Raw genomic sequence first — 23,012 nt, 5'->3', positions numbered from 1 at the left:
TACAGGGATATTACAGATTTAAGGCCGCTTTCGTTTCATCATTACGTTTAATAAACTGCGATAGTTGGCAGAACTATCAGTTAGCGGATGTATCCAGAAAAATTGTGTTCTTTCTATTTCATTGATAACGATGACAATTTTCACGTGCATATGCTGTACGGTACGAGAAGAACTATTTTCTATAGCTGCATAGATATGACGATACTTTGAGTATGCAAAGATATTATTATCGCACCCAAGCCGTTCAATTATTGACATAGCTTTGATTTCGAACCATATCACCAGAGTAGCATCTAGGTTATTATGCTAAGTCTTTGTCGCTTTTTCATCAGTTCATTACTATATATAGTGATTACAAAGCACAAATATACAATGTATGTATGACTTTAGCGTTTCTGTAGGCGTGTTACCGGTAACAGATATGGTTATGGTTTTCTCCAGTGGGCTCCCAACTTCGTTGCTTGCAGTGCAAGAGTAGCTGCCCTGGTCTTCTTTCTGGATGTTTGCGAGATGCAACCTTCCGTCAGACGATGTTCTGAGCGAACTCATTCTTGACCCTGTCACAGAAAAAAGGTCGCGTGAGTTTCTCGCTCACCGACCGAGTCTGCGTGCAGCGATCGTCTCATATCCAGCACGGTAAAGTAGAAGAAGGCACGTTACCACTTATATGCTTCCACGTCGTTTTTGGTGGTGGTTGTCCAGACGCGAGGCAAGAAATTGTTAGGTTTGAACCTTTTGCAACTCGCTTGTCGCTTGGTTCTTCGAGCCAGCTAGGCGGCGCTGCGAAAAAGAACCAGGATTTCATATCATTTGTGGTATAAATTGATCAGACTTGGCTGGCTCACACAGATCTGCATGAAATCGTTGTGTGAGTTGATCAGACTAATGCTAAGAACATAATCAGCATAAAGGTAGCCCTCTTAAATGTATCGTGCTTTTTAACATCGACGAATGTCAGCGCTTTGATACATGGCACAATCACGCTGACAGCTTCTACAAAGCGTGCGCGATTGATGCGTACGATAACAACGCAGGACGTCAGATGCTGTCTATACGTCGGATGAAGAAGCTGTTATGTACGTCACAAAATGTTCCAAAGCAGTGTACTATTAGTGAGGATTTAAATATGAACTTCATTATTTAAACACAAGTAGAGGAATCACTCAAGTGTACTTCAGGTAATCAGCCTGCCTTATTAGGAGGGGAACTAGGAAATAGCACAGTATTTTGAATAAGCAATTCGTCACCCGAATGCCTGATTTATTTTTGTTAACGTCTGAATTCCAACGTGTGCGTTTAATTTCTGAATGGTGGCTCACAAAAAAGGGACGTATGTACAGACACAATGATGTTGCTTGAAAGACCTCATCGTACTAGAAATATACCGCGCTGGACAACGTTTATCCAAATTCATACTTTGACATCGTGCTAAAATACTGCTAACGCAGCTTCATAGGCGAGTTGGTTGGGCGTTGAAATCAGTCCTCACACTATGCTGGGATTCGTCTGAAGCGAGTACTTTTGTTGTTCGTTAACTGCACTCTTAATCACTTCCCGATAAAAGTTAGATATGGCCATGAAACCGGACACTTTTCGTCTGGTTTCCTGGATATAGCCAGCATTTAAGCAGAACCTGATTAACAGTGTAGCTATCTTGTTTTTTATAGCGCAAAAGCAGTAGTGGTTAGGATGCTGTAAAATGACGTTGCAAGGCGGTGCACAAAATACGTAGTGCGTACCGTAAAGCATAGCAAAATAGTTTTTTCGCACATTAAAATAAGAGTTCTTCATGCAGTCACTGCCTTACCATATATCACGAGAGGAGCTGTGTAGGATCCACTGGACGATGGTGAGAGCACTTGACAGGTGTAGTTTCCTGCGTGCGACAGCTCTACGGGTCCAAGGATTATCGTTGAAAGGTCGGCTTGCGTTTTGATGTGGACGTTTTCTCTAGCGGCCAGAGTTTTGCCGTCTTTTATCCACTTGAACGACAAAGGCGCTTGCACTGTGCTTGTGTAGCAGACAATTTTAACCGTGTCTCCGAGCATTACCTTGTCCCTAATGTAAAATGGCACCACGTCGATTTTTTCTGTAAGCAATGAGAGGACTTGTGATTCATCAGAGCATAATATAATTGCGAAATAGGATTGCTAGGACTACTCACCAGTAGAAGACGAACCAAGGATGATGAACATCGTTATCGCTGCGAGTAGGAGCTGCATCGTTAAATTTCCGAGTTTCACGCGAGCGTAATGTTATCCTCGGTCAAACGTACGATGGCAGATGCGTAGCGCCCTCTGTCTCAAGGCGACCAAAGCGTGCGGATATGCTAGTGATTTTCATTGTTGTGCACGCGCATGAATTTAGCGATAAACACAGAACTGTTCTTGAGCTTTTAGAAATCGTTTGAAGTGTTCCACGCCACCAGAATATTTCCCTTTCCTCTTGTTTCAGTGCTTTTCTTACCGTATACTTTAACGGAAAATTCGTCGTTTATGTCGGCGCCAAAACCGTTTGAAGCTGTGCAGGAGTACGTTCCGTCGTCCATTTTCGTGGCCTTTGTTATCTTCATTGTCGCCTTTCCTTTTCCTTCTGCCTTTGCTTGTTCACTGCCTGCGAAGAAGTGGTAGTCGGAGAGGGGACAAGGTATCACCACGACGTCGTCATCCGCTCCTCTTATTGCGAAATGCGTAGTGTATCATCGAGTTTGACGCGTATTTCTGGTTTCGAAACCCACTGCAGAGGTAATGGTTTGCTTGTGTGGTTTGTGACCTCGCGAAAATATACTGATGAGTGCGCAGTAATTTTACATAATGACACCTTATTCTGTTAAGGAAGCTCAGTCAGAGAGCCCTCGCGCTTTGCTTACAAGCAATTAAAGAGTACCATAAGTGTAGCTTTTCTCTGAAACATATGGGGCCGCCGATCTCGTGTCGTATATTAGTGTGACGGACATACCAAATCTCTTTAAAGAGAGAACTCGCGGATCTAAAATACGGAATTGCTTATAATGTAGAATAGGGGTCGGCAACATTTTGAGGCGGAGGGCCGAGTTGTATGAAGCCGATTCGGCGGAGGCCGCACCGCCAGTCGGGGAGAGGGATGGAGGGTCTTTGGAGGCAAAGAGAAAAAAAATTCGGCGAATTCTAACTGATAATAATGTGAAAAACTGGAATAGAAATCATGTTTATTTTCAGCACGCATATCACTAGGTTGCCAATTACCAACACATGTTACAAGCAAAAACACAATTTGAGGTCAAAACTGCCATGTCGGCCTTCAGATACGAAGTGACAAGGGGAGGGGGGCGGGGTTATGACGTCGTGCCGGGGGCCGCATAACACTGCCACGTGGGCCGCAGGTCGCCGACCCCTGATGTAGAGGATGACATTGCATGCGCCCCAGCTGTATCTTAAATGGTGAAAGGCGTGCGTACTTGCACGATTGAAGCCCCTTACCTCCAGTTTTTCGCAGAACCACATCAGGCACGGGGTTTCCCAACGCCGAACACAGGACAGATACATTGTTTCCTTCGGTAATCATCACGTCGGTTGGTCGCTTTGTCCATTTTGGAGCAGCTGGAGAAGTAAAATGCAGCGTTAGTATGTGATATGCTTTTCACATTTGTCTTGACAACAAGGAGCAACAAAGCTTTTTACAGCAAGCAAATTAATGTTGACTGATCATAACGTCTACTGCGTCATACGAATATTTATACCAGAAGTCACGTGGCATCTATTCTGTTGGGTGCGCTAAAACTGCAGTTCTTTACCGTTTCGTAAATGCTTAGATCTGTCAATTTTCGATAGTAACCGGTGCGTGGGCTTACCGCTTCACGAAGGGGAATACCCTATTGCGTTTTACCTTCTTTCTTGCTGCTTGATTTTTCATAGTTGTCAAATAATTCGTTGTATATGAATAGCACGTCAACGCATAAGACTGATTTTTTCAACACAAAGTCCTGGTATTATCATAGCTTCGGTGTGAGGGATCGATGTCATGCTTACCGTATATTACGAGGTTCGCTGAGTGCGTGTCAGACTTCCCTTTTGACATAGCGGTGCAGCTGTAGTTCCCGCTATCTTCTTGACGTGCCGGGTCAATCGTGATCATGGAAAAGTCCGTATCAGTCCTCGTTTTGATTCGACCCCCTGAGTCTGCGCTTAATGCCTTTCCGTTTCTCGACCACACGAATCGAGTTCCTTCGGAGACTCTTAGTAGAGAACACGTCGCACTAACCCTCGATCCTTCGACGAGGTTGGGAGGAAAGGAGAAGGGTTGAACTTTGACGGCGAGAGCGAAACCTGAAAGAGCAAAAGTACGTGCTTACAGTACATCACACGAGTATGTCTTAACAACCATGTATCTTGACGGTTAGGGAATGGTTAGAAGCGGACTTTGCACGAGAAATCAGATAGTGTAGCGTCCCTTACCGAAACATAGTAGAAGTACTATTGTCGACAGAGGTTTCACATCTGTCCCACAGTGCTCCTTGCTGTTTCCGACACTTCTCTTCGAAGTCTTCATGGCTGTAGAGTAATTGTTCAAAAACTGGCCTAAACGCAGTCACACGAAGCACACTGGAAGACTCGAGTGTCAACAACAGAAAGGGGAACCTACGTGTGTCGTACAGCCTCGGGCTTGTCGTCGCTTTTGGATCGTACTAAGGGTCTGTGGCGCCCTCGATGGTCGTTTTGGCCAAGTAGCAGTGCCTGTCGCGTACGAGGCTCGAAATACGTACGACTCAAATACCGCTTTCTACTCAAAATAACTGTCGTATATGTTGGACCAGTTTAATGACACTTAAGATAACTGCTATACTGTCAACGTTATTGACAAGAAGGTGGATACTATATTAGGACGTGCGTATTGCAGTGCGCGGTTACACTGCGCTGTATTACCGAAACGGTATCTTTCTCTGCGCTATAGACATGGGTGTGACAACTTCGGATTAACCGCACCCGCAGGAACCGCTGTAGCGAAGGCGCACTTTGATTACTCTAAGATAGACGAAAACCCTTTATAGCGAATTAGACCCGTTTGAGATTATCTCACCGTAAATTGATATAAGGATTGTTTTAGCGAGCGCGTCCGGAACTTCGTTGTCTGCGGTGCACTCGTAGGACCCTGCGTCTGCTTTTGAGGCATTTCTTATGTGGAGTTCATTTTTTCGAAGTGACTTGGTTTCCTTGAAATCACCTGCGAATGAATGAACGAGGGAGCTTAGTCTCACTTAGAATGTCCGGACGGTTTTATCGCGTGCATTAAAGACAGCAATCAGCTACGTCTGTACCGAAAATTGACGTGCAGGTAGAAAGCCTTGCTGTTTTCTCTTCTCGTTAAACACTTGTGTTTTCTTTCACACTCGGAACTTATATCTTCATAAGTCTCCACGAGACATCGTCAGCGGAATGTACTCTCAATAATAGAGGTACTGGGCAAGTCTGCGTTCTATTTAATTCATTTATTTAGCTGCGCTACATTTTCTGTCAATCCTTCGAAACTAAATTGCTTACGAAACGTACTTTCAACTAATCTCATTGACAGATATGTATAGTGATATCACGTCATATTCGCATAGATCGCATTTTGGCGATCGGCCGGATCAAAAGGTAATGAACGTTTTGCTACTCAACTGGTTTTTCGGACGAACTTCCATTTCACAGAAGGTGCGGGATTGCCAGAAGCTTCACAGGCAACAGTCGCGTTGCCGCCTAGATGGAGTCTTATGTCTGTAGGCTCGACGACCCAATGTGGTGGCGCTGCGTAGTAAAAATGCTGCTCTTTCACTAGTCCTTCCTGGTAGCCATTAGCATTTTCATATACTGATAACGAAAGCGGTACTTGTTCGTAGAGATGGCTTGCTTCGTGGCATGAAAATAGGTAAGTACTAACGCATTGCTCAAGTTACTGCTACTCACCTATCACATGTAACGGTCGCCTCAATACCAAATCTTAGCCTGCAACAGCTTGAAAATGATAAATGGTCACGTTTGTTCTCACAATTTCAAGGTGAGTGCAGAACCTGACATACACAGCAGCCGTGGGCAGTGATAAACTTAAATAAAGAAAATACGCTTAATGAAATGGCTCAGAGAAAGCTCAGAGCAAAGGCAGAGGTGCTCAGTTTATGGACTCGGTTCATTGGTTTTTTTTCCACCAGTATTTTCGCTGCTTACTTTTACTTCATGCTTGTTACGACGCTTTCACGGAGATTGATACAATCAAATAAGATGTGACAAAAGTGAAAGCCTGGGAAAAGGTGCAGTCGCGTACCTAGTATACTGAGCTTCTGCGAGTGGCTGTCCACCTCCTGGCCCATGTTCCCAACACAGGTATAGTTTCCACTGTCCTCTGCCGTAGTTGGGCCAACTACGAGCGTGCTGAACAAGGAGTGGTGCACGATCTTCACCTTGGAGCTCTTGGCCAGTTCCTTCCCGTCTTTTAGCCACCGGAAGTTGACATTGGCCGTGCTGCTGATCGTGGTGCATATAACGGTAACAGTATTTCCGACGACAACTTTGCTGGGAAAAGAGAATGGTTGTAACCGCAAAGAGCCTGCGGGGGAAAATAAACCGTTGGAGAAATCTTTCAGTTGCAAGTTGGTCGGACCATTATGGGGTTGCACACGGCAATATAATGTGGAGAAGCCAGGCATAACGCTGGCACTCGTATCGAGTCCAGAACTTACCTTGATGATCCCTAGAACTGTGATGTTGCCGGGACGAGACTTGCAGGGCCATGAAAGCAATACCGAAATAAACAACAGCCAGCCGTAGTAGGCAAACGTGCATTGTCCGTCCGTTGTGTTCAGGCCGTGTTGATGTGCCTTTCGTTAGGCGGAAACAGCGCTAGTACAGAACGGTGTAATCAAACATTCTGGCGCCATCTCTTAGCCGGAACAGACACGAACAGTGCTCCCTTAAACGCTCGCGGGATATCCGAAAACGCCTGATGTCCGATCTTCGAAATCACCTGGTTTAACAGCCGTTAGTCGTCATATGGTGAAAATACGTTACAGCAGGTAGTGGGTAGGGCGCTTACCGTACACCATCACCCGAAACTGCTTTATAAGTGGCTGGTTTAGCGCGTTCACGGCCTTGCATATGTAGAGGCCAGAATGCTGTCTTGTTGACTTGTTTATCTGAAGTGTGCTAGATGATGTGACGGGATCTTTGCCTGCATGAAGATAATGAAAAGTGGAAGGACGGCGGGAAGGGATGGGGGAGGAGGGTGAATTTTTATTTACGTACATGGCTACCAATGTGCACAAGTACGCTTTTGTCACATCTCTAAGCAATTTCTCTAAGGGGTTTTTGTCATTCTAGACCTACAATTAGCTACAGTAAGACGTAGTGAGCGTACAACCGATTACACAAAGGATAAAAGACATACAACTCCGTGACCTATCAGTAACTTGCTAAATCATAGAATCTACGGCGCTAGTCCAACTCATTTTTACGTGTCCTCGTTTTGAGAACCTAGAATGTTCTATTCCATTCTGATTGTCTTGGAAACTTCAATATGTTTTCAGGCTACGAGCATCTATATGAAGGATAACGTGGCTTCCTAATATTTTGTTTGAAGGAGTTGCTGCACCTGCTGTAATATCTGGCGTAATGAAAATTTTTAATCGGTACGTGTGTGACATTTCAGAAAAGCACCCGATACGCAGACTCAAGGAAAAGGCAAGGACAAGTGTTTTAGGTACAGATTTGCTTATAATACTTCAGTATTCTTACCTTCTTTTGCAACTGTCACAGTTGGCTCGGGCTTCCCTTTCGCTCGACAAGGAATCGTCACATTTGCTCCTTCCATTACTCTAATCGTATCTTCAGGCACCTCGATCCACTTAGGAGGAACTGTAATAACAAGCCTTTCGTCACTCGTCTTCTCTATGTCGCGTCTTGTTATGGCCATAAGGTGGCATCTTACCCAGGACATAAAGAGCATCGGAAAAGGAATCTCTCTTGCCGTTGTAAACTCCACGGCAAGTGTAGTTACCGCTGTCACTCTCCTCCAAAGGGCCAATTATAAGCGCCGAGAGTTCGGGATAGCTTCTGAGCCTTATTTTGCTGCCCTCAGATATCTGTTGATTACCCTTGAACCATTTGTACTGGACGCCGGATATGGCTGCGGTCGTTGTGCATGTCACAGTGACAATCTTTCCTTCTACAGCATCCGAGGGAAAGCGGAATGGCTGTAGTTTGAACTCTGAAAGTGATAAATGTTTTTATTCGGGGCTACAACAACGCAACACAAGAGCGCTTGGAGAACAGCAACAGAAACACGACAATATAAGTCTCTTTCGCGCTGTGCCACGGTCGTTCCTTACTCCCTTACATTCAAGTATAACCGACTGCGTTTTGGTTAACTTTTACTTTCGTCACCTGCTGGTGAAATATTCGTATTATATAATAAACTAACGGTAGCAGTTATAGATTGCAGTTATCTAATGCTACAAGGTGAAAATGATGGCGATGTTTACTGACCAGTTTGAGGGACTGTGCTTTTTATACATCAACGTCCACTGCAGCTGCGAACATTGTTTTAATTTAATGTTTTATGTTTGTATTTGCTAACCTTTGTACTGTATCGAAGAGCGCCTGTTGTCACGCCGCTCCTGATCAGTGCGCAGAAACTCATCATTACTAGCGCGCTTGATCATAACATATTCTTAGAGTGAGATAGTTTACGTTGAGGTGGAGGTTCACGACTGGCGTTAAAGCCACGGTTAGTGTGTGCACATTAGTTAATATGAAGACTAACCATGCAGAAAGTGAGAAGCTCTCGGTATCAGTATCAAATGCGCGAAACTCCTTGGTAGATTGTTCCTCGGTGACGCTAGAGATGTTTAGGTATACAAAAACTGATTTTAGTGTGGCTACATGCACCGAAACAATCCAAATGAGCTTGTAACACTTACCGACTGTTCCACAGTGGACGATGCAAGCCAGAGCAGCGAGGATATTCGGCAAAAACACGTTGTGCACGCTCATGGTTGTGTTGAAACTATCATTAGGGGCTTCTCACACAGCTGTACGACCTGTGCCTAGGCGTTCTGTATGGAGCGAAAAAAACATGTCTGCCAAAGTGAACCGAGCCGTGTCACAAGAGTCGCCATCTGTGATGTAGCGCCGGAAGGAGGCCGTAGTCGTACGATCATACGGTGGGAATTTCGCGAATTTCGAATATGAGGCGGTAGCGTAGGTAGGAATCGTAGGTCTGTTTGTCGAATCCTTGCCGTTTGTTCCGTTTTGATCGTACCATAAACTGTGACGCGAACTTCTTTGGCGAGTGGCTCCCTCAGTCCGTTGTCCGCCGTGCATCTGTAGAGGCCCGAGTCGCCTTTAGATGCTTTGGAGAGCTCGAGCTTCGCGCCCGATGCGCTCAGCGATACACCTGAAAATCAAACAGACAAAGGTATGATAGAGACACAAAGTAGTAAACAATGATTTCGTTGTCCCTATAGTCATAGCACTGAGCGTTTGTCAGATAACCCATTCACTACCGTACTATGATGTAGGCAAGAAAAGTACTCCTCAAGAAAAAAGAGGTGCGGTTTGCAAAATCTTATTTCGCGCGGTTCCACAAATGGAAAAGATAAAACATTGCGAAAAGAATATCATTTTCGAAGGCTCAAAGTTGGTTTGCACGAACAGGGCTTTAGTTTCAAGTATTGAAAAAAACACTGCCGATAAGTGCGAATTCTGGCTTTCGGTGCTTGAAATATTTTCTAAATAGCTCCCATAGATTAAGAGCGTAACCTTCAAAGACCAAGAGCAATTATATGGCGGAAGTACTTTCTCCTAAGAGTCTTTTGCTTCTGATTCATATGTTTTAGAAGATGATGCGGGAAGGGCACATGTTTTCACCTTCTTTCTCCCACTTGATGCTTGGTTTCGGTATGCCTGTTGCTTCGCAGCGAAGCGTCGTATTCTCACTCTCCTTCACTGCAACGTCGTGGGGTTCTCGCAGCCATTTCACTGGAACTGAAATGCACACAGCGGTTGTATTGCACTAATAAAATGGTGAATAGGAATTTCTCGGACAATTATTGACTTTTCAGTGACATTGCATGTCACGCAATTTTAATTTCAGCGTCATATTCTGTTTGCACGGAAGGAAATATCAGTCATCCGAATCGTAAGTATTCGCGGCGCAATAAGTTCATCAACGTCACTTTCTACAAATGAATCGTGTACTTGATCTTTTTCTCAGAGTATACAGCAAACGTTGATCAGACGTACAGCGGCGACTGGGTACTTTTCAGTTCATAGTCTTGAACGTTTCTGAATCCAAATTGCTATGGCAGTGCCGATTCAGTGAAACCTCTTTACGGTCATGGTTAGAAAGAGCTTCTACTACACGTTTTCAGTCTTTCTTGTTATTTGTTTTCTTGTTATTTGTTTTCTTTTTAATGTCGAAGGCGTAATTCGAATTGCGGTGGTAACAAATGACTGTCGTACGCATGCTACCCGTATTCTCCCATCTCCCAGAAATTTGAAATTTATTCTTGCGAGTTTGTTAGCCAATTCTCGTTTAAGAAGAAAAGTCGTCTTATGTGACGCACTTCAGTACAACTCGTGTCCTGCACGTTTAATCGTCTGAAAACATACGGCACCATCACAGCAGGCATCTTTGTGCCGAGGTACTCGCTTCTGTGTGACGTCTGTCGTATTCCAAGCTTTTAGAACAAAGTTGTGGACTTCTTTTACATGTTCTTATTTTTCTTGCCAAGCGGTACTAAGCAGAGCTTTATCTTAAATCTTCCAATGAAAAGCTGCCCTAGAGTTGTTCACCATCAATAAATAAATATGCTTAGCTAGAGTATCCGCAGGATAATCATACTTCTCTCGATGCTCGAATTCAATTTTAGCCCTGAGTAAAGTATTTAAGTAAGGTCAGTGTACTTACTTGAGTACTTTGAGCACTGATAAGCTTACTTTTCAGGTACGTATATCACAACATTAAAAAGAAATAGGAGAGTCAGCGTTTAGTGACTGGTTATCTTAGTTAAGGTCAAATTACCACCAGCAATTTCCCTAAATAGCACAGCCTAAAGTCCATGTGTAGTCACTTAACATTTAGTGAATGTTGTTTTTTTTACGTCGCAATTACAATCGATGTAGAATGCAATGTCTGACAGAACAAGAGTATGCATTTCACAGCTGGCCTAGTGGAGCGCCAGTAACAGGCATGTTCGAATGCATTTCTTGGTGCTATAAACGCGCGGCATTACGCAATTTCCCTAAATAGCACAGCCTAAAGTCCATGTGTAGTCACTTAACATTTAGTGAATGTCGTTTTTTTTTTTACGTCGCAATTACAATCGATGTAGAATGCAATGTCTGACAGAACAAGAGTATGCATTTCGCAGCTGGCCTAGTGGAGCGCCAGTAACAGGCATGTTCGAATGCATTTCTTGGTGCTATAAACGCGCGGCATTACCACTAAAACGATACTTATATGTAGCAGAGTTTCATCACTCACCAAGAACTCTTAGTTGTTCCGTGTGCGAGTCCTTGCGGCCCCCGAGTCTTCCCATGCAGGTATAGTTTCCCGAATCATCTTGCTTCAGAGAATCCACCACCAACGTCGACATATCCGGAAATGAGCGAATCTTGACTCGGTCGTCGAGCGCCAACGCCTTCCCGTCTTTGTACCAAGAGAACTCAACTCCCGAGGTTATGCCTCCGGTGACCAAAGCACATATGACGGTGACCTTGTTACCTTCGGTGGGATCGCTCGGAAAAGAGAATGGCTGGAGGCGAAACGTGCCTTTTGAGCGCCCTGCGTGTGTAATCGGGGGCAAACGTCAGAACTTAAGACTCGTTGAACGTCCCTGTACCTCCGTTAGCTCACCTGAAGTTTGTTGGCCACTAGCAGGGCTTGTTCCTCGTAGGAAGGTCAGCGTTATAGCGACCACGAAGCAGAGCATCGTCCGTTTGTTATGGTGTGGTAATGCGGATCAAATAGGCGTGCGTGTAATCGCACAGCGAAGGCAGACACTGGAAGACTCGGCAAGGACTGCTGGCGCCATCTGTGGTACTGCCTCGTAAAGGTTGCGCGGGTAATTTGTTGCGTAAGATGAAAACAAGTGTTTGTCTAGGGTGCACATGGGTCGCACCCCGCAAGAAAATAACGCGTGCCTTCCAGCTTCTTAATGGTGCACGTCAAACGATTAGAACAGAGTCTAGGCGTACTCTGGTCTATTGCTCTTGTATCTGCCTTTTACATTTAAATGACAGTTGCGCTCGTATACGTCCTCGACTACGTACGCTGACTCTGCTTATTACAGCTAATGATTAAGGGAAGCATTTTGCTTTTTTATTGTAATCCGAACACTGGTTTGTTACTGTACATACACAGACAACCGCAAGGACTTTATTGGTACTATTTCTTGTGTGTTGCACAGTGACATGCATTTTTGAATTGTTGACCTGATTGTTTTGTGCAAGATTGTGTTTGCTTGACTGCTTACCGAAAACGGTGATGCGTATTTCGCGTTCCAGAACTCGTGGTAGGCCGTTGTCTGCAGTGCAGATGTAGACTCCGCTGGCCAGCTTGGTTGTTCTTGAGATCTTCAACGTTCCGCCGTGAGAGGTGTTGGAATTGTCTTGTCCTCCTTTGTCTCCTAAATGACACATAGGAGGGATGTGATGGAAAATGAGATTAGCAGACACACATACTTGGCTAGCTTCTTAAGGTATACGGCTGTGGCGCAAACTGGCGCGTTTTTCATTGGTCTAATTGTGAGGCGGCGCTCTTAAAAAAAAAAAAAAAGAAATATACTTAATCATCAAAACAAACATTCACAGTTTTGAGAGCTTGTCTTAGTAATTTATAAAAAAAAACTGTAAAGGAAGATGCAGGCAGAAATACACAGTGGTTCTAGTTTTCGTTAATATGAACCACTGGCAAGCGCAGCGCTTTCTTTTGTACTTGTGGCGTCCGCCCCTTTTATTGCATGCATTTGTAGAAGTGTGACAGCTTTGAGAACACCGACAGCTCTAAAGGAACGGTTGCTGTTTAGCCATAACTTCAACTACGTGTCGGATTTTCTAACTACTCTTATATACGGACACAAGAGTCTTATAATCAAGTCAAGTCTTATAATCCGGTAAGTGAAACGTGTCGAGTAATAAAGGTCACACAGCCGTGTGCCCTTTTGTTTCTTGCATATGGTCTTTATATTGTTTCGAACTCAAGTACCCTTGCGTTTCCACTTCACCGAAGGAGCTGGCCGGCCCGAGGCACTGCACGTGACCGTGACGTTGTCGCCTTCTCTGACGTCGACGTCGCTGGGCTCGTGGATCCATTTAGGTGGAACTGCAGGCGCACCAAAGACATTTCCCTCGTTACAGAATAGGCTTGATTCCAAAACTGTATATTTTTAGTACCGGACACGTAAATATTCGAATTATACAGGCGTATGTTTATAAAGGTAGGCGACAGTCGAACAGTCAGCAGTGTTGAGACTGCCATTTGAGTATGTCTAACGTGTTATGATCCTTTTCAACATTTACCACTGAAAGGTCAGTTGCTTGATTTACTTGTACGGTTGAACTGTCAGCCAACCGAAATCGCGATAATGTGGTTGACGATGAGCAGGAGGGAAATCAATGCATAGATCGGCTCGCTACCCTGTGCTGGAAAATGGGACAAGTGCATGGACATTTAAAAGCGAGTGAATTCGAGCCAGTTGGTACGTATTCATAGTTAAAAACAGCGCGAAGTAGACTCGGACAAGAATGCACACAGGACTAGCGCCGACTGCCAACTGCTGAATTGTGCCATTCGTGTCCGTGTCTACTTCGCGCTGTTTTCAACTATAGACGTGCATGAAATAAAAGATTATAGAAGGAGACACTAGCAACAGAAAAGAAAAATAGGAAACGAAAGAAATGAAACTGTGCATGATTTCGATGTAATGCAAGAAACTTCTAAACTGTGGGTCTAAGTTCACTCGTCCTCAGGATACGCAGCAATGCGTTCGACGCTTTGACATTGACGACGGTCTCGACCGGCGTCCGGATTATTGTAATGCCACTGCCTCGAATATGTCAGCATTGGATCAAGGTATACTGCAACAGGGTGGCTACTTGGGCTGGTTGGTACTGCATTCTAAAAGTACTTTCTTTGTGCGGAGAACGTTTGAGAAAAGAAGTCAGATAGCAAGTCAGATAAGGGTTGTAAGTGTGCGCTCTGTCCTATCTGACTTCTTTTCTCAAGAGTTCTGCGCGCAAAGAAAGTACTTTTAGGACCGTGGTATACTCACTCTTAAGCTTAGTTTAGAACATGCCTCGAAACTTCTTTTGCAGTAGCACTTTATCTTGAGACGGATAAAACAGGCGGTTGCCTAATTTCAGAGATAACTCGAAACCTTCACTTGGAGTGTCGAATTGTGGCCATGGAACACGTTAATACCACGATACCACAAGACTTACTGGTTCTTGTACCGGCCTTCGCAGCACCCGAGGTTCCCGTAGCAATTTACGCATCTTTACTGAACCCCACGTAGCATACACTCAAGCCTTATAAATAAGCTTCAGTCACAATATTATGGTTCACTTGATATTGTAATATTGTAATACGCTGCCTCCTGTAAGCAGCGCCATCCAGCGATATTGTAATACGCTGCCTCCTGTAAGCAGCTCCATCCGTAGTGGATTTGTTATTCAAGTATGTGCATTGCAAACGACTACATTCAATTCGAGTTTGCTCGGATAAGTTGCAAGATACCTTCTTCACTATCGTGTATCGAAGGCCTGCAATCCCGTGTTCACATCAATTGCCCAAGAAGAGCATGCTGTGGGTTACCACCGTTTTACTCCCTAGAATGCTTCAAATCATTTGTAAAGGAAACGAACCGCCTAACGAAACAATAATTATTGGCAAAACTTGCTTCAGCGCTTTTGCGGTGCCATCCCGCTTTAACTTCACTCACCCAAAACGTGCAGGCTCTGCGTGTAGGAGTCTGACTTGAGTCCCGCCGTGCCAGTGCAAGTGTAGTTTCCACTGTCGTTTTCTTCCAGCGGCCCAATGACTAACGTAGATACTTCGGGGAACGTCCTCAAATGTATCCGACCGTCCCGTTCTGATCCTGTGAGCAGCCTTCCGTTCTTGAACCACCGGAAACGTACGTTTTAAGCTGCTTCCACTGTTGTGCACGCTGCGGACACTTGGGTTCCGACGACGGTCTTCTCGGGAAAAGTGAACGGGTGTAGCCGTAGGGATAGCACGGCTGTCAGAAAACGAAAAAAAAAAAAGTTGTATGCAAGCTTGTTACTAAGCTTAGCTGCATAGCGTTCCATCTGTGCGCTGTTTACACCGCCTCGCATGCAGTGGAGCTTTCTAGGCTATTGAACTTGCTCTGCGCGTTGCTCTTTTTGTCATCAGCGATCTATAACGAGTTTATCAGAACTAATTACGCTCATTTCGTTTTTGGTGCAGGCTTTGATACTTCTATTCTGCGTCAGAATCTATTCGCATTCGCAGTGTTTAACAGAGCTTTAGGCCCTAGAGTACGCGTCGACCGAAGCATCCACAACAATACTCACTTGTACTGTGAGTGAACACAAGCAGCACCAGGACTGTTCGTGGAAGGCGTAGTTGACTTCTTCGGGCCGTGATATCCATTTGGGATGGGATCGTTGTTCTCCGGCTAGCTGCAGTTCAGAGCTCGAATACGTTCACGTTTGCAAGTATACGACTACGCCTTCTGAAGTCCGATGAAGCGGCGCCATCTGGTTCCCACTAGGAGAATCGCTGCAAGCGGAGTCGTAGGCCGACTAACACGATACCGGTGCGTCGATCTCTCCATGTATTATGTCATAGATGCAGGAATTCAGGCTTATATTTACGTATAACGAAAGCATTGGCTCGTTATCGAGGTTGCACACATGGATGAAACGAGAAGAGGGTGTCGTATATTGGTAACTAACGTTTAAAAACTACAGTGCGTGTTGTTTTTGTTATCCTTGCTTTTCCCGTTGGGGCTATTGGGTTATCCTATGATTCAGCTATGTTTTGTTTGTTGAATTCTGGACAAAGTCAAGGCGTATGGGAGCTGCGACTGAATGGAATCCATTTTCTCGATGACCATCACAACACTGGAATCAGCGAACAGTTTAGTGCTTTCTCTACACTTGTTCGACTTTGCAATCGTGGGTCAATGCAAAGTCGAGGTGGGTTCCTTGGCTGTTCGCTTTGACATTGCGTCATTGGTGACAAATTGCTCGATCTGTAGGATTAGTAAAAAAGCGTTTAGCGTATCGGTGGCAGCTGAAAAGAGTTTGTTATGTACGAAAAATCTACAGTGAAATAGAAATTATTAGCAAAGGGTCGATAGCCATAACGGTTCTCGTTGTCGGACCTAAATACTGCAATTTAATACCAAATTGCCGCTTTAAACTTTGCATCTTTTCACCGAAATTCTAGGCCAAATAACCGCTCGACTACCAGTACAATTCACACGCCGGGTGGGAGTCCCCGACTACGGCATGCCTCAGTTTTACGTTGGTTGCTGCGCGACAAGACCTAGAGTTTTGGCATTTAACCTGTAGAAATTACAGTCAGCATAATTGCGAGTGCGCATATGCATCTGAGCGTCGGTGAAAAACAAAACTATTCGGTGCATATAACTTTTATTGTAAAAATAAATCGGACGATTCGCTAAACGTGCTTCATTTCGTATTCCCGTTCGCCGTCGCATTTCAGCCCATTATTGGGACTATCCACGGGCTTGGCATGCGGCCTCTTCAATGCGAACCGTCGGCCACCTTCTGCCGAGAGTCTTCGGTGGGTACTGTGACCTTTCCGCTGGCCCCAGGGAGAAGATTCTTGCATCGTTCGTCTATGATGCAGCAGCATACTGCGTCCCCAAATACGTTCACCACAGTCGCCAGCCGGTCTCTGCGCACGGGAAAGAAGTTGTGTACGCGATCATTCGATTGTAGCACATGCGTTTGCTTGTTTTGTCAGATTACTGCCGTTGGTTTTTGATGGCCCACAGTGTTGAGTTTGAAGCTCCGCTCTAAAGGGTGACCCACTAAAGACATTCTGTTGGTTCCAAGCGTTTGCTGGTTTCTTTAGGTTACTGCCACCAGTATTCGCTGCCATTGGCACTGGCTTGAGACAAATCTGCCTATTGCGCTTCACTGCCATATCAGCTTACCTGCAACACGTGTGGTGGACGCAGAGAATAGTGTTTGAATTCGTCTGCTAGCGTAAGTGCGAAGCTCGGCGTACACGCGCTATCTGATATTTTGTCAATGGCTGTAGTATCTCTGTGCTCTGCTTTTATACTTGAGCGAGAAGTTCCGGGAACCACGTTCCTCTTTTTTGACACTTCTATAACTGCAGTGGACGTGACACACTTGCTTCGGTCGTGCCCGGGCCCAGAGCAAGCACGCCTTCGCCGCCTCAGAGTAACCGGTCACCGTCCCGGTCGCCCTCGAGAATTACAAGGGTGGATACAAGAACCATTCCACCGATCCTTATTAGACTTCACGCACGAATTCAATCTGCTTGTTTACCTGTGACGCGTCTTTCGTGATATCATGTAAATACGTTACGCCTAAGGGCATTCTCTTGAATAAAAAGAAAGTTATAGTTAACAGCTTGTATCTGTTGTACATCCGACGCCATACTTGTACTCGGTTAGCTGGCGAGACAAATTGTTGCTCGCATGCGAGGGTTCCACAATGTTTTGTTTAACCTGGCTGCGACCGATACTAATTCTTTAGTTTGCATTAGAAGAAGGTATTTACGTGACCCAGTCGCTGAGTACGAGGACGCCGACGCTTTGCGAAGGAATGCCCAGGATCAGCGTAGTAAAAATGATGCACGTCTCGTTCTGTCCAGGAACGGCCGCCATGGCACTGCTCATTATCAGGGTCACAGTGCTGCCAACGTTAGGAATGAAACACGATGGCAAGAGTTAGTGTTGGACCTCGTGATTGCAGTGTAGGCATGTTTTTCCGAGTATACGTACAGTTAGTTCAAGAAAGCACTGACGCTGTCTATGAACATCTCTCGGATCAACGCGAAGCTCTCCTAGCCTATGCAGTGTTGGGGGCAGCGCAACACTTTTCTTCAGCAGTGCTCCACAGTGTTTAGCTTGGCTGGATGTCTACTCGTGTCTTTCTGTGCTTCCTGCAAGCACATTAAACGACCGTATGGCGGAACTTAGAAGAATGTTTAATAAAAATTACGCCTCAAGCAGATTCGATAGATTAGGTTCTAGCAACTCTTCTTGACACACATGAAAAGTGGCATTCTAGTGGTAAGTATATATATCGGAGAAAATTTCACGCAAAAAATAACGCTGAACGAGCAGAGCTTTTTAAGGACGTTCTGAATTTGGCGCTATTTTACTGTGTTAGAAAATTAATGCGTGAAGAGCCAGTGAATGTTGCAATTAAGTGCGGAGGAATTTAGGGGCCTGAGCTCTCGCCTAATGTCGCCGCTTGGCGTCACGCTCAAAGTACCAAAAATAAGTCAAAAGAGGGCGCTAATGGTCAAGTTAATAACAAAACGGGTCAAAGGAGGTCGCTACATGTAGATCAAGTCATATCAAAATAGGTCAAGAGAGGGCGCCACTGCATCACAAATGGATGACAGCGATGGAAAAGAAGCCGGCTCTGAGTAACTACCGAAAAGGAAAAAACGAAATAAGGAGGGAAAGGTTTTATGATAATTCAAGGGGAAGCGCTTTACTGTTTGAAGCAAGGTCGGGCTGCCTTAGAACGCGTAGTTATAAAGCGAGATTTAGTAACGAAGAAGAACAATGTACATGCTGCGGGGGAACTAAGGAAACGATGGAACATGTACTGATTGAATGTGGCGATATTCACCCAGGTATACGTGTGGGCACGAGTCTACATGAAGCCTTGGGTTTTAGGGACAACAATGGAAAGCTGAACACGTCCGCGATAGAAATAAGTAAGAGACGGTTAGAGTATTGGTGGCAGAAAAGTAGAGATAAAGAACAAAAATAAATAATGGGGGAAAAATAAGGTCATTCTGCCTTAAGAGGCAGAGAGATGGACCGTGAATTTATATTTTTTGGTATAATAACATAGATTTAATCAATGTAGATAAGGTATTAGGCCAACATGAAACAAGGAAGCTTTTTTTTTTTTTTTTTTTTTTTTTTTTTTTTTTTTTCTTCGAGCCTGGTGGCAGACATGTCACCGCCCCGTTTTAAAGGGGACGCTCATAGCATCCATCCATCCATCCATGAAGGTTTGCTCTCCCGCCATGGACGCCGAGCAGGCCAAGCAGGCTGCTCGGTTTAGAACGCCAGCGCTTGCTTGCCCGTGAAGGCTAGCGTCGCCGAAGGGCTAATTCGTCCGTCCGAGCCAGCGAAGTGATAGCGGAACGCCAGCATTCGGGACTTAGACGCAAATCTACGGAACAGAGAAGCGGAGGCGAAACGCCAGCAAATGCGAGGTAATCCCTCAGCTTCAGAAGACTCAACGCAAGCCGAGCGCCAACAAAGACGGGCGAACCCGCATCTTCGAGTCAAACACAAGCAAAGCGTCAACGGAGGCAGGCGAATCCTCACCTGTGCTCCGCAATTTGTACAGTTTTCACGGTGTGGAAGCGGCCAGATTTTTAGATAGATTTGTCTCATCTTCCTCCATAAGCGGCTAGCTTCGTCAAGCATCTCACATTACATAACGGCGGTGTGGTAACATTTACGCAGTCTGTCCAGTTTTCTCTCGCCCTTACGTCATTTTCTGGCATAACGAGCCGCTGCTGTCCTCAAGAGCTTCAAATCCGACAGTTTAATCATGTTTGTAACAGCAGGTGGAAATCCTAATGCCCCCGATTTTGGATCCTTCCGCTCACCTCGTGGCGAGAAAGTCGAGGAATGTGACGTGGTATCCGCTTCGCTGTGCTAAGAAAACGGTGTTGATGACCAAGTAGATGGCCGTGCCGTCCTTGTTGAACGTGGCGCCCAGCGGCGCGACGAGGCGCACGACCACCGGGTTTAGGCCCACCTTGTCTTCCAGAGACGACACCGTACTGGTCAGCGTCATATTGCTGCAACACACAACACGGGCAGTGGGAACTAATCAACCGTCTTTGTTAAGGAACATCGTCTCGGGTCAACGTTGTACTGTACTGGGCTATGAGGGCAGCCCAATCCCTTTAAGTTAGAAGAGCAAATCTTTGGGCAAGTTGGTCGTACATGCTTAAGACTAACAGCGCGGAAACGACAAGGACGACGGATTATAATGTTGTAGGCTTGCATTCCTTTCATATTTTGGGATATTTTTTATATTTCTTGCACTTTTTTTACGTCTTGCTCTCTTTATATTTCTGTTTTTTCTGCAATAAACTTCAGTTGAAAGTCAGCGCTTCGTCTGTCGTGTCAGTTACTCTCCGTCGTCCTTGTCGCTTCCGTGCTGTTCATTTTCAACCCTTTAAGTTAGTCCCTTCAGAAATGCTCCACAGTGATTCATTTGATGTATGTATATTTTCTTAATAGCAAACTCTGACGTCTAAATAAATTTATTAGGTGTGGCAGCTCTTTTAGAAACTCTTGATTACAGGATTCGCCTGTAGGACTGTTTATTTTGCGTAGTGATTATGTCTCCTGGTGGACAGTGCAGTATTTCATGTTTTATGGTCAAAAAGTCAGAATGCGTAGAGTGTGATGTATTTGCCGCAGCGAAAAACTGGTTAGACGCCGCTGTCCATTTCTGAATTTCTATTATCGCCGGGAGCGCCATTCGGTGTGTTTCGTGTGCTGAAAGGATTGGCCGCAGCGAAAAACTGGTTAGACGCCGCTGTCCATTTCTGAATTTCTATTATCGCCGGGAGCGCCATTCGGTGTGTTTCGTGTGCTGAAAGGACTGTGGTCTTGCAACCAACGGGTTTTCGTCGTACTGGTCGGTTATAGATTGACATAACGAATTGTTTGGGGACAGTGCATCAACACCAGCTTCGTGAATGCAACCGGAACTTCACATATATTAAGGAATTCGCGTGGCAGGTGCTCATATAAACCTGGAGCTCGTGCCGAAGGCGGTGACCAGAGTGAGTCCGATGTTTGAGAAGAGGCTCCGGTAGTGTGTGCGACTGAATAGTATCAGCAGCGCCGGAAGCGTCAGCATGCCGTGAATGGCCAGCGCCAACACTAGGCTGAGAAAGTAGGACTCCAGCTGGCGCGTCTCGGACACGAACTCCTGGGAGCGCAGCGTCTGCGACGTCAGCAGGAAGCAGATGCCGATGGGGAAGTACCTGTACAGATACAACACGGGAAAGATTTTAATCACTCGTTCTACGAGAGCTAACTCTCAAACAGTTTTGGTCGGAATCATTACGACGTCAATTCTAGGACTTGCTATTAGCGATTCTTTTTATCTGACAGATGTCCAGTGAGGTGCGATCATTTTTACCAAGTGAGATACCTAGGAAACAGGGCGCGCATGCATTACAGGACTGTTCAACGCACAAATTTGGGCTAGTTGGTGGTAACTGAACTTGCACATCTTGACAAGCGCAAAGCAACGATTACACAATGAAGAAACACAAAAACATGACTAGTGCCCGTCCTCTTTACATGTCTCTTCCTTGTGTTGTTGCTTTTCGTTCGTTAAGATGATTTATAGAAAATTATGAGAAAATTTTGGACGCCACTTTTGACATGAGCGTTTTTGTTTTGTTCTCCATCAGCCGGATTTTTTCATCACGTGAGGACATTAGATGCCTCGCACAGTTCGTATAGACGTAAAAGGATAATTGAACCTTTTCCTTAAATGTACAGACAGGCAGAATGAATGCCTGTCACGCATGGCGTGCGCATGCTGAACTCCCGTCTAGGGCAAATCAAAACGCAGCGTGGATTCAGCAGTGTGGCAGTATGCCATGTTGCCTTGTGGTGTTCGCCTGTGAGCCATCAGATGTTAATTGCTCACGTCATCGATATTTTAAGCAGCTGTGTTAATGCCTGTTTCGCGGCACAGTGCTATGCAGTTACGTTGAAAATGTTCGTTTCAGTGTTTCTTCCGTGCACAACAACCGCGACTCGTCTACTTGTTAGGATTCTGGCTGTGGTCCGTTGCACTCCATACCACATGATCATCCGTCCGAGATTCAGCATGACGTCGCTGATGGCCACGAATAGCTCGATGAATCCGCGGCAGCTCTCCCACATGGTTGCCAGGACTGCGCCCAGCAGCACGCTGACAACGGTCATTCCCACGTAGTTCGGGATGTTCACCCGACGTATCGTGGGCGTCTGGCCCTCCAGGCTAATGTCTGTTGTTTAACAAAATAAGTGTAGACAACCCAGTCATGGGATTGAAATGAATGGAATGCTCGATTGCTGTTAATAACAAGAGATAGCTGAAATTAGACATGTAATGTTAATAACAAAGGATAGCTAAAATTAGGCGTGTTAATAACAAGAGATAGGTAAGATTAGGCATCCAACACAAGGTATCACTGAGATGGAGGCGAAAACGCTTGAGGCCGGTGTACATAGATTTAGGTGCACGTTAAATAACCCCAGGTGGTCGAAATTTCCGGAGCCCTCCACTACGGCGCCCCTCATAATCATATAGTGGTTTTGGGACGTTAAACCCCAACAATTATTATTTGATGACATGAACCTGTAGGTTAATCTGTAGGTTAATCGTGGAAAGTGTCGCTGAATACGGCGTTCAACTACTGCCTTCGGCAAAACACAGAAAATACCTTTGGCAACTGTCGAGCTTGTTCATTATCGATTCAGTACCTAACTTATTTCATCTGAGTGAAAGAATAAATCCTTAACTTGAATGCATATCGCTTGCATGTTAAGATGAGATATTGCAGTGACGCGAACAGATCCGTAAAGAATACTACGTTATGTGTGTGGCTGCGCGAATTTTTTTTTTTGCTTCAGTTTTTTTTTAGTGTTTCTTACAGCGGCGCCATAATGTTGGTTGAGAGAAGGGTGCGAACAGAGAAGTAGTCCTCCATGTTATCCTAATGTAATTTAATGTAATGCC

At 45.1% G+C, this 23,012-nt stretch overlaps 2 protein-coding genes and 1 long non-coding RNA gene across 3 annotated transcripts in view; all 3 read right to left on the bottom strand.

Annotated features, from left to right (window-relative positions):
* LOC119397552 (Down syndrome cell adhesion molecule homolog) overlaps positions 1 to 23,012 on the bottom strand; it is a 409,196-nt gene that overhangs the window by 16,181 nt on the left and 370,003 nt on the right. The gene's annotated exons all lie outside the window — the stretch shown is intronic.
* LOC119396418 (neuronal growth regulator 1-like) lies at positions 444 to 2,296 on the bottom strand. The gene is made up of 3 exons (XM_049417104.1): positions 2,165 to 2,296; positions 1,808 to 2,089; positions 444 to 780 (listed from the first exon to the last, which is right to left on the bottom strand). Exons 1-3 carry the CDS (start codon positions 2,220 to 2,222, stop codon positions 623 to 625), a joined length of 498 nt encoding a protein of 165 aa, XP_049273061.1. The 5' UTR covers positions 2,223 to 2,296; the 3' UTR covers positions 444 to 622.
* LOC119397550 (uncharacterized) lies at positions 13,215 to 15,751 on the bottom strand. Its single transcript, XR_007416591.1, has 3 exons — positions 15,564 to 15,751; positions 14,951 to 15,247; positions 13,215 to 13,332 (listed from the first exon to the last, which is right to left on the bottom strand). It is a non-coding gene; the product is annotated as an uncharacterized LOC119397550 (long non-coding RNA).

Source organism: Rhipicephalus sanguineus, chromosome 6 (assembly GCF_013339695.2).
Source record: "Rhipicephalus sanguineus isolate Rsan-2018 chromosome 6, BIME_Rsan_1.4, whole genome shotgun sequence".
Lineage (NCBI taxonomy): Eukaryota > Metazoa > Arthropoda > Arachnida > Ixodida > Ixodidae > Rhipicephalus > Rhipicephalus sanguineus.
This window is presented reverse-complemented; position numbering and strand designations above follow the sequence as displayed.

Excerpts from the sequence above, each read along its gene's own strand:
- LOC119396418 (XM_049417104.1), bottom strand. The coding sequence starts at position 2,222 with ATGCAGCTCCTACTCGCAGCGATAACGATGTTCATCATCCTTGGTTCG. Across the intron at positions 2,090-2,164 it reads CCTTGGTTCGTCTTCTACTG|AAAAAATCGACGTGGTGCCA; the intron begins GTGAGTAGTCCT and ends CATTGCTTACAG. Across the intron at positions 781-1,807 it reads AGCTCCTCTCGTGATATATG|CGCCGCCTAGCTGGCTCGAA; the intron begins GTAAGGCAGTGA and ends TCTTTTTCGCAG.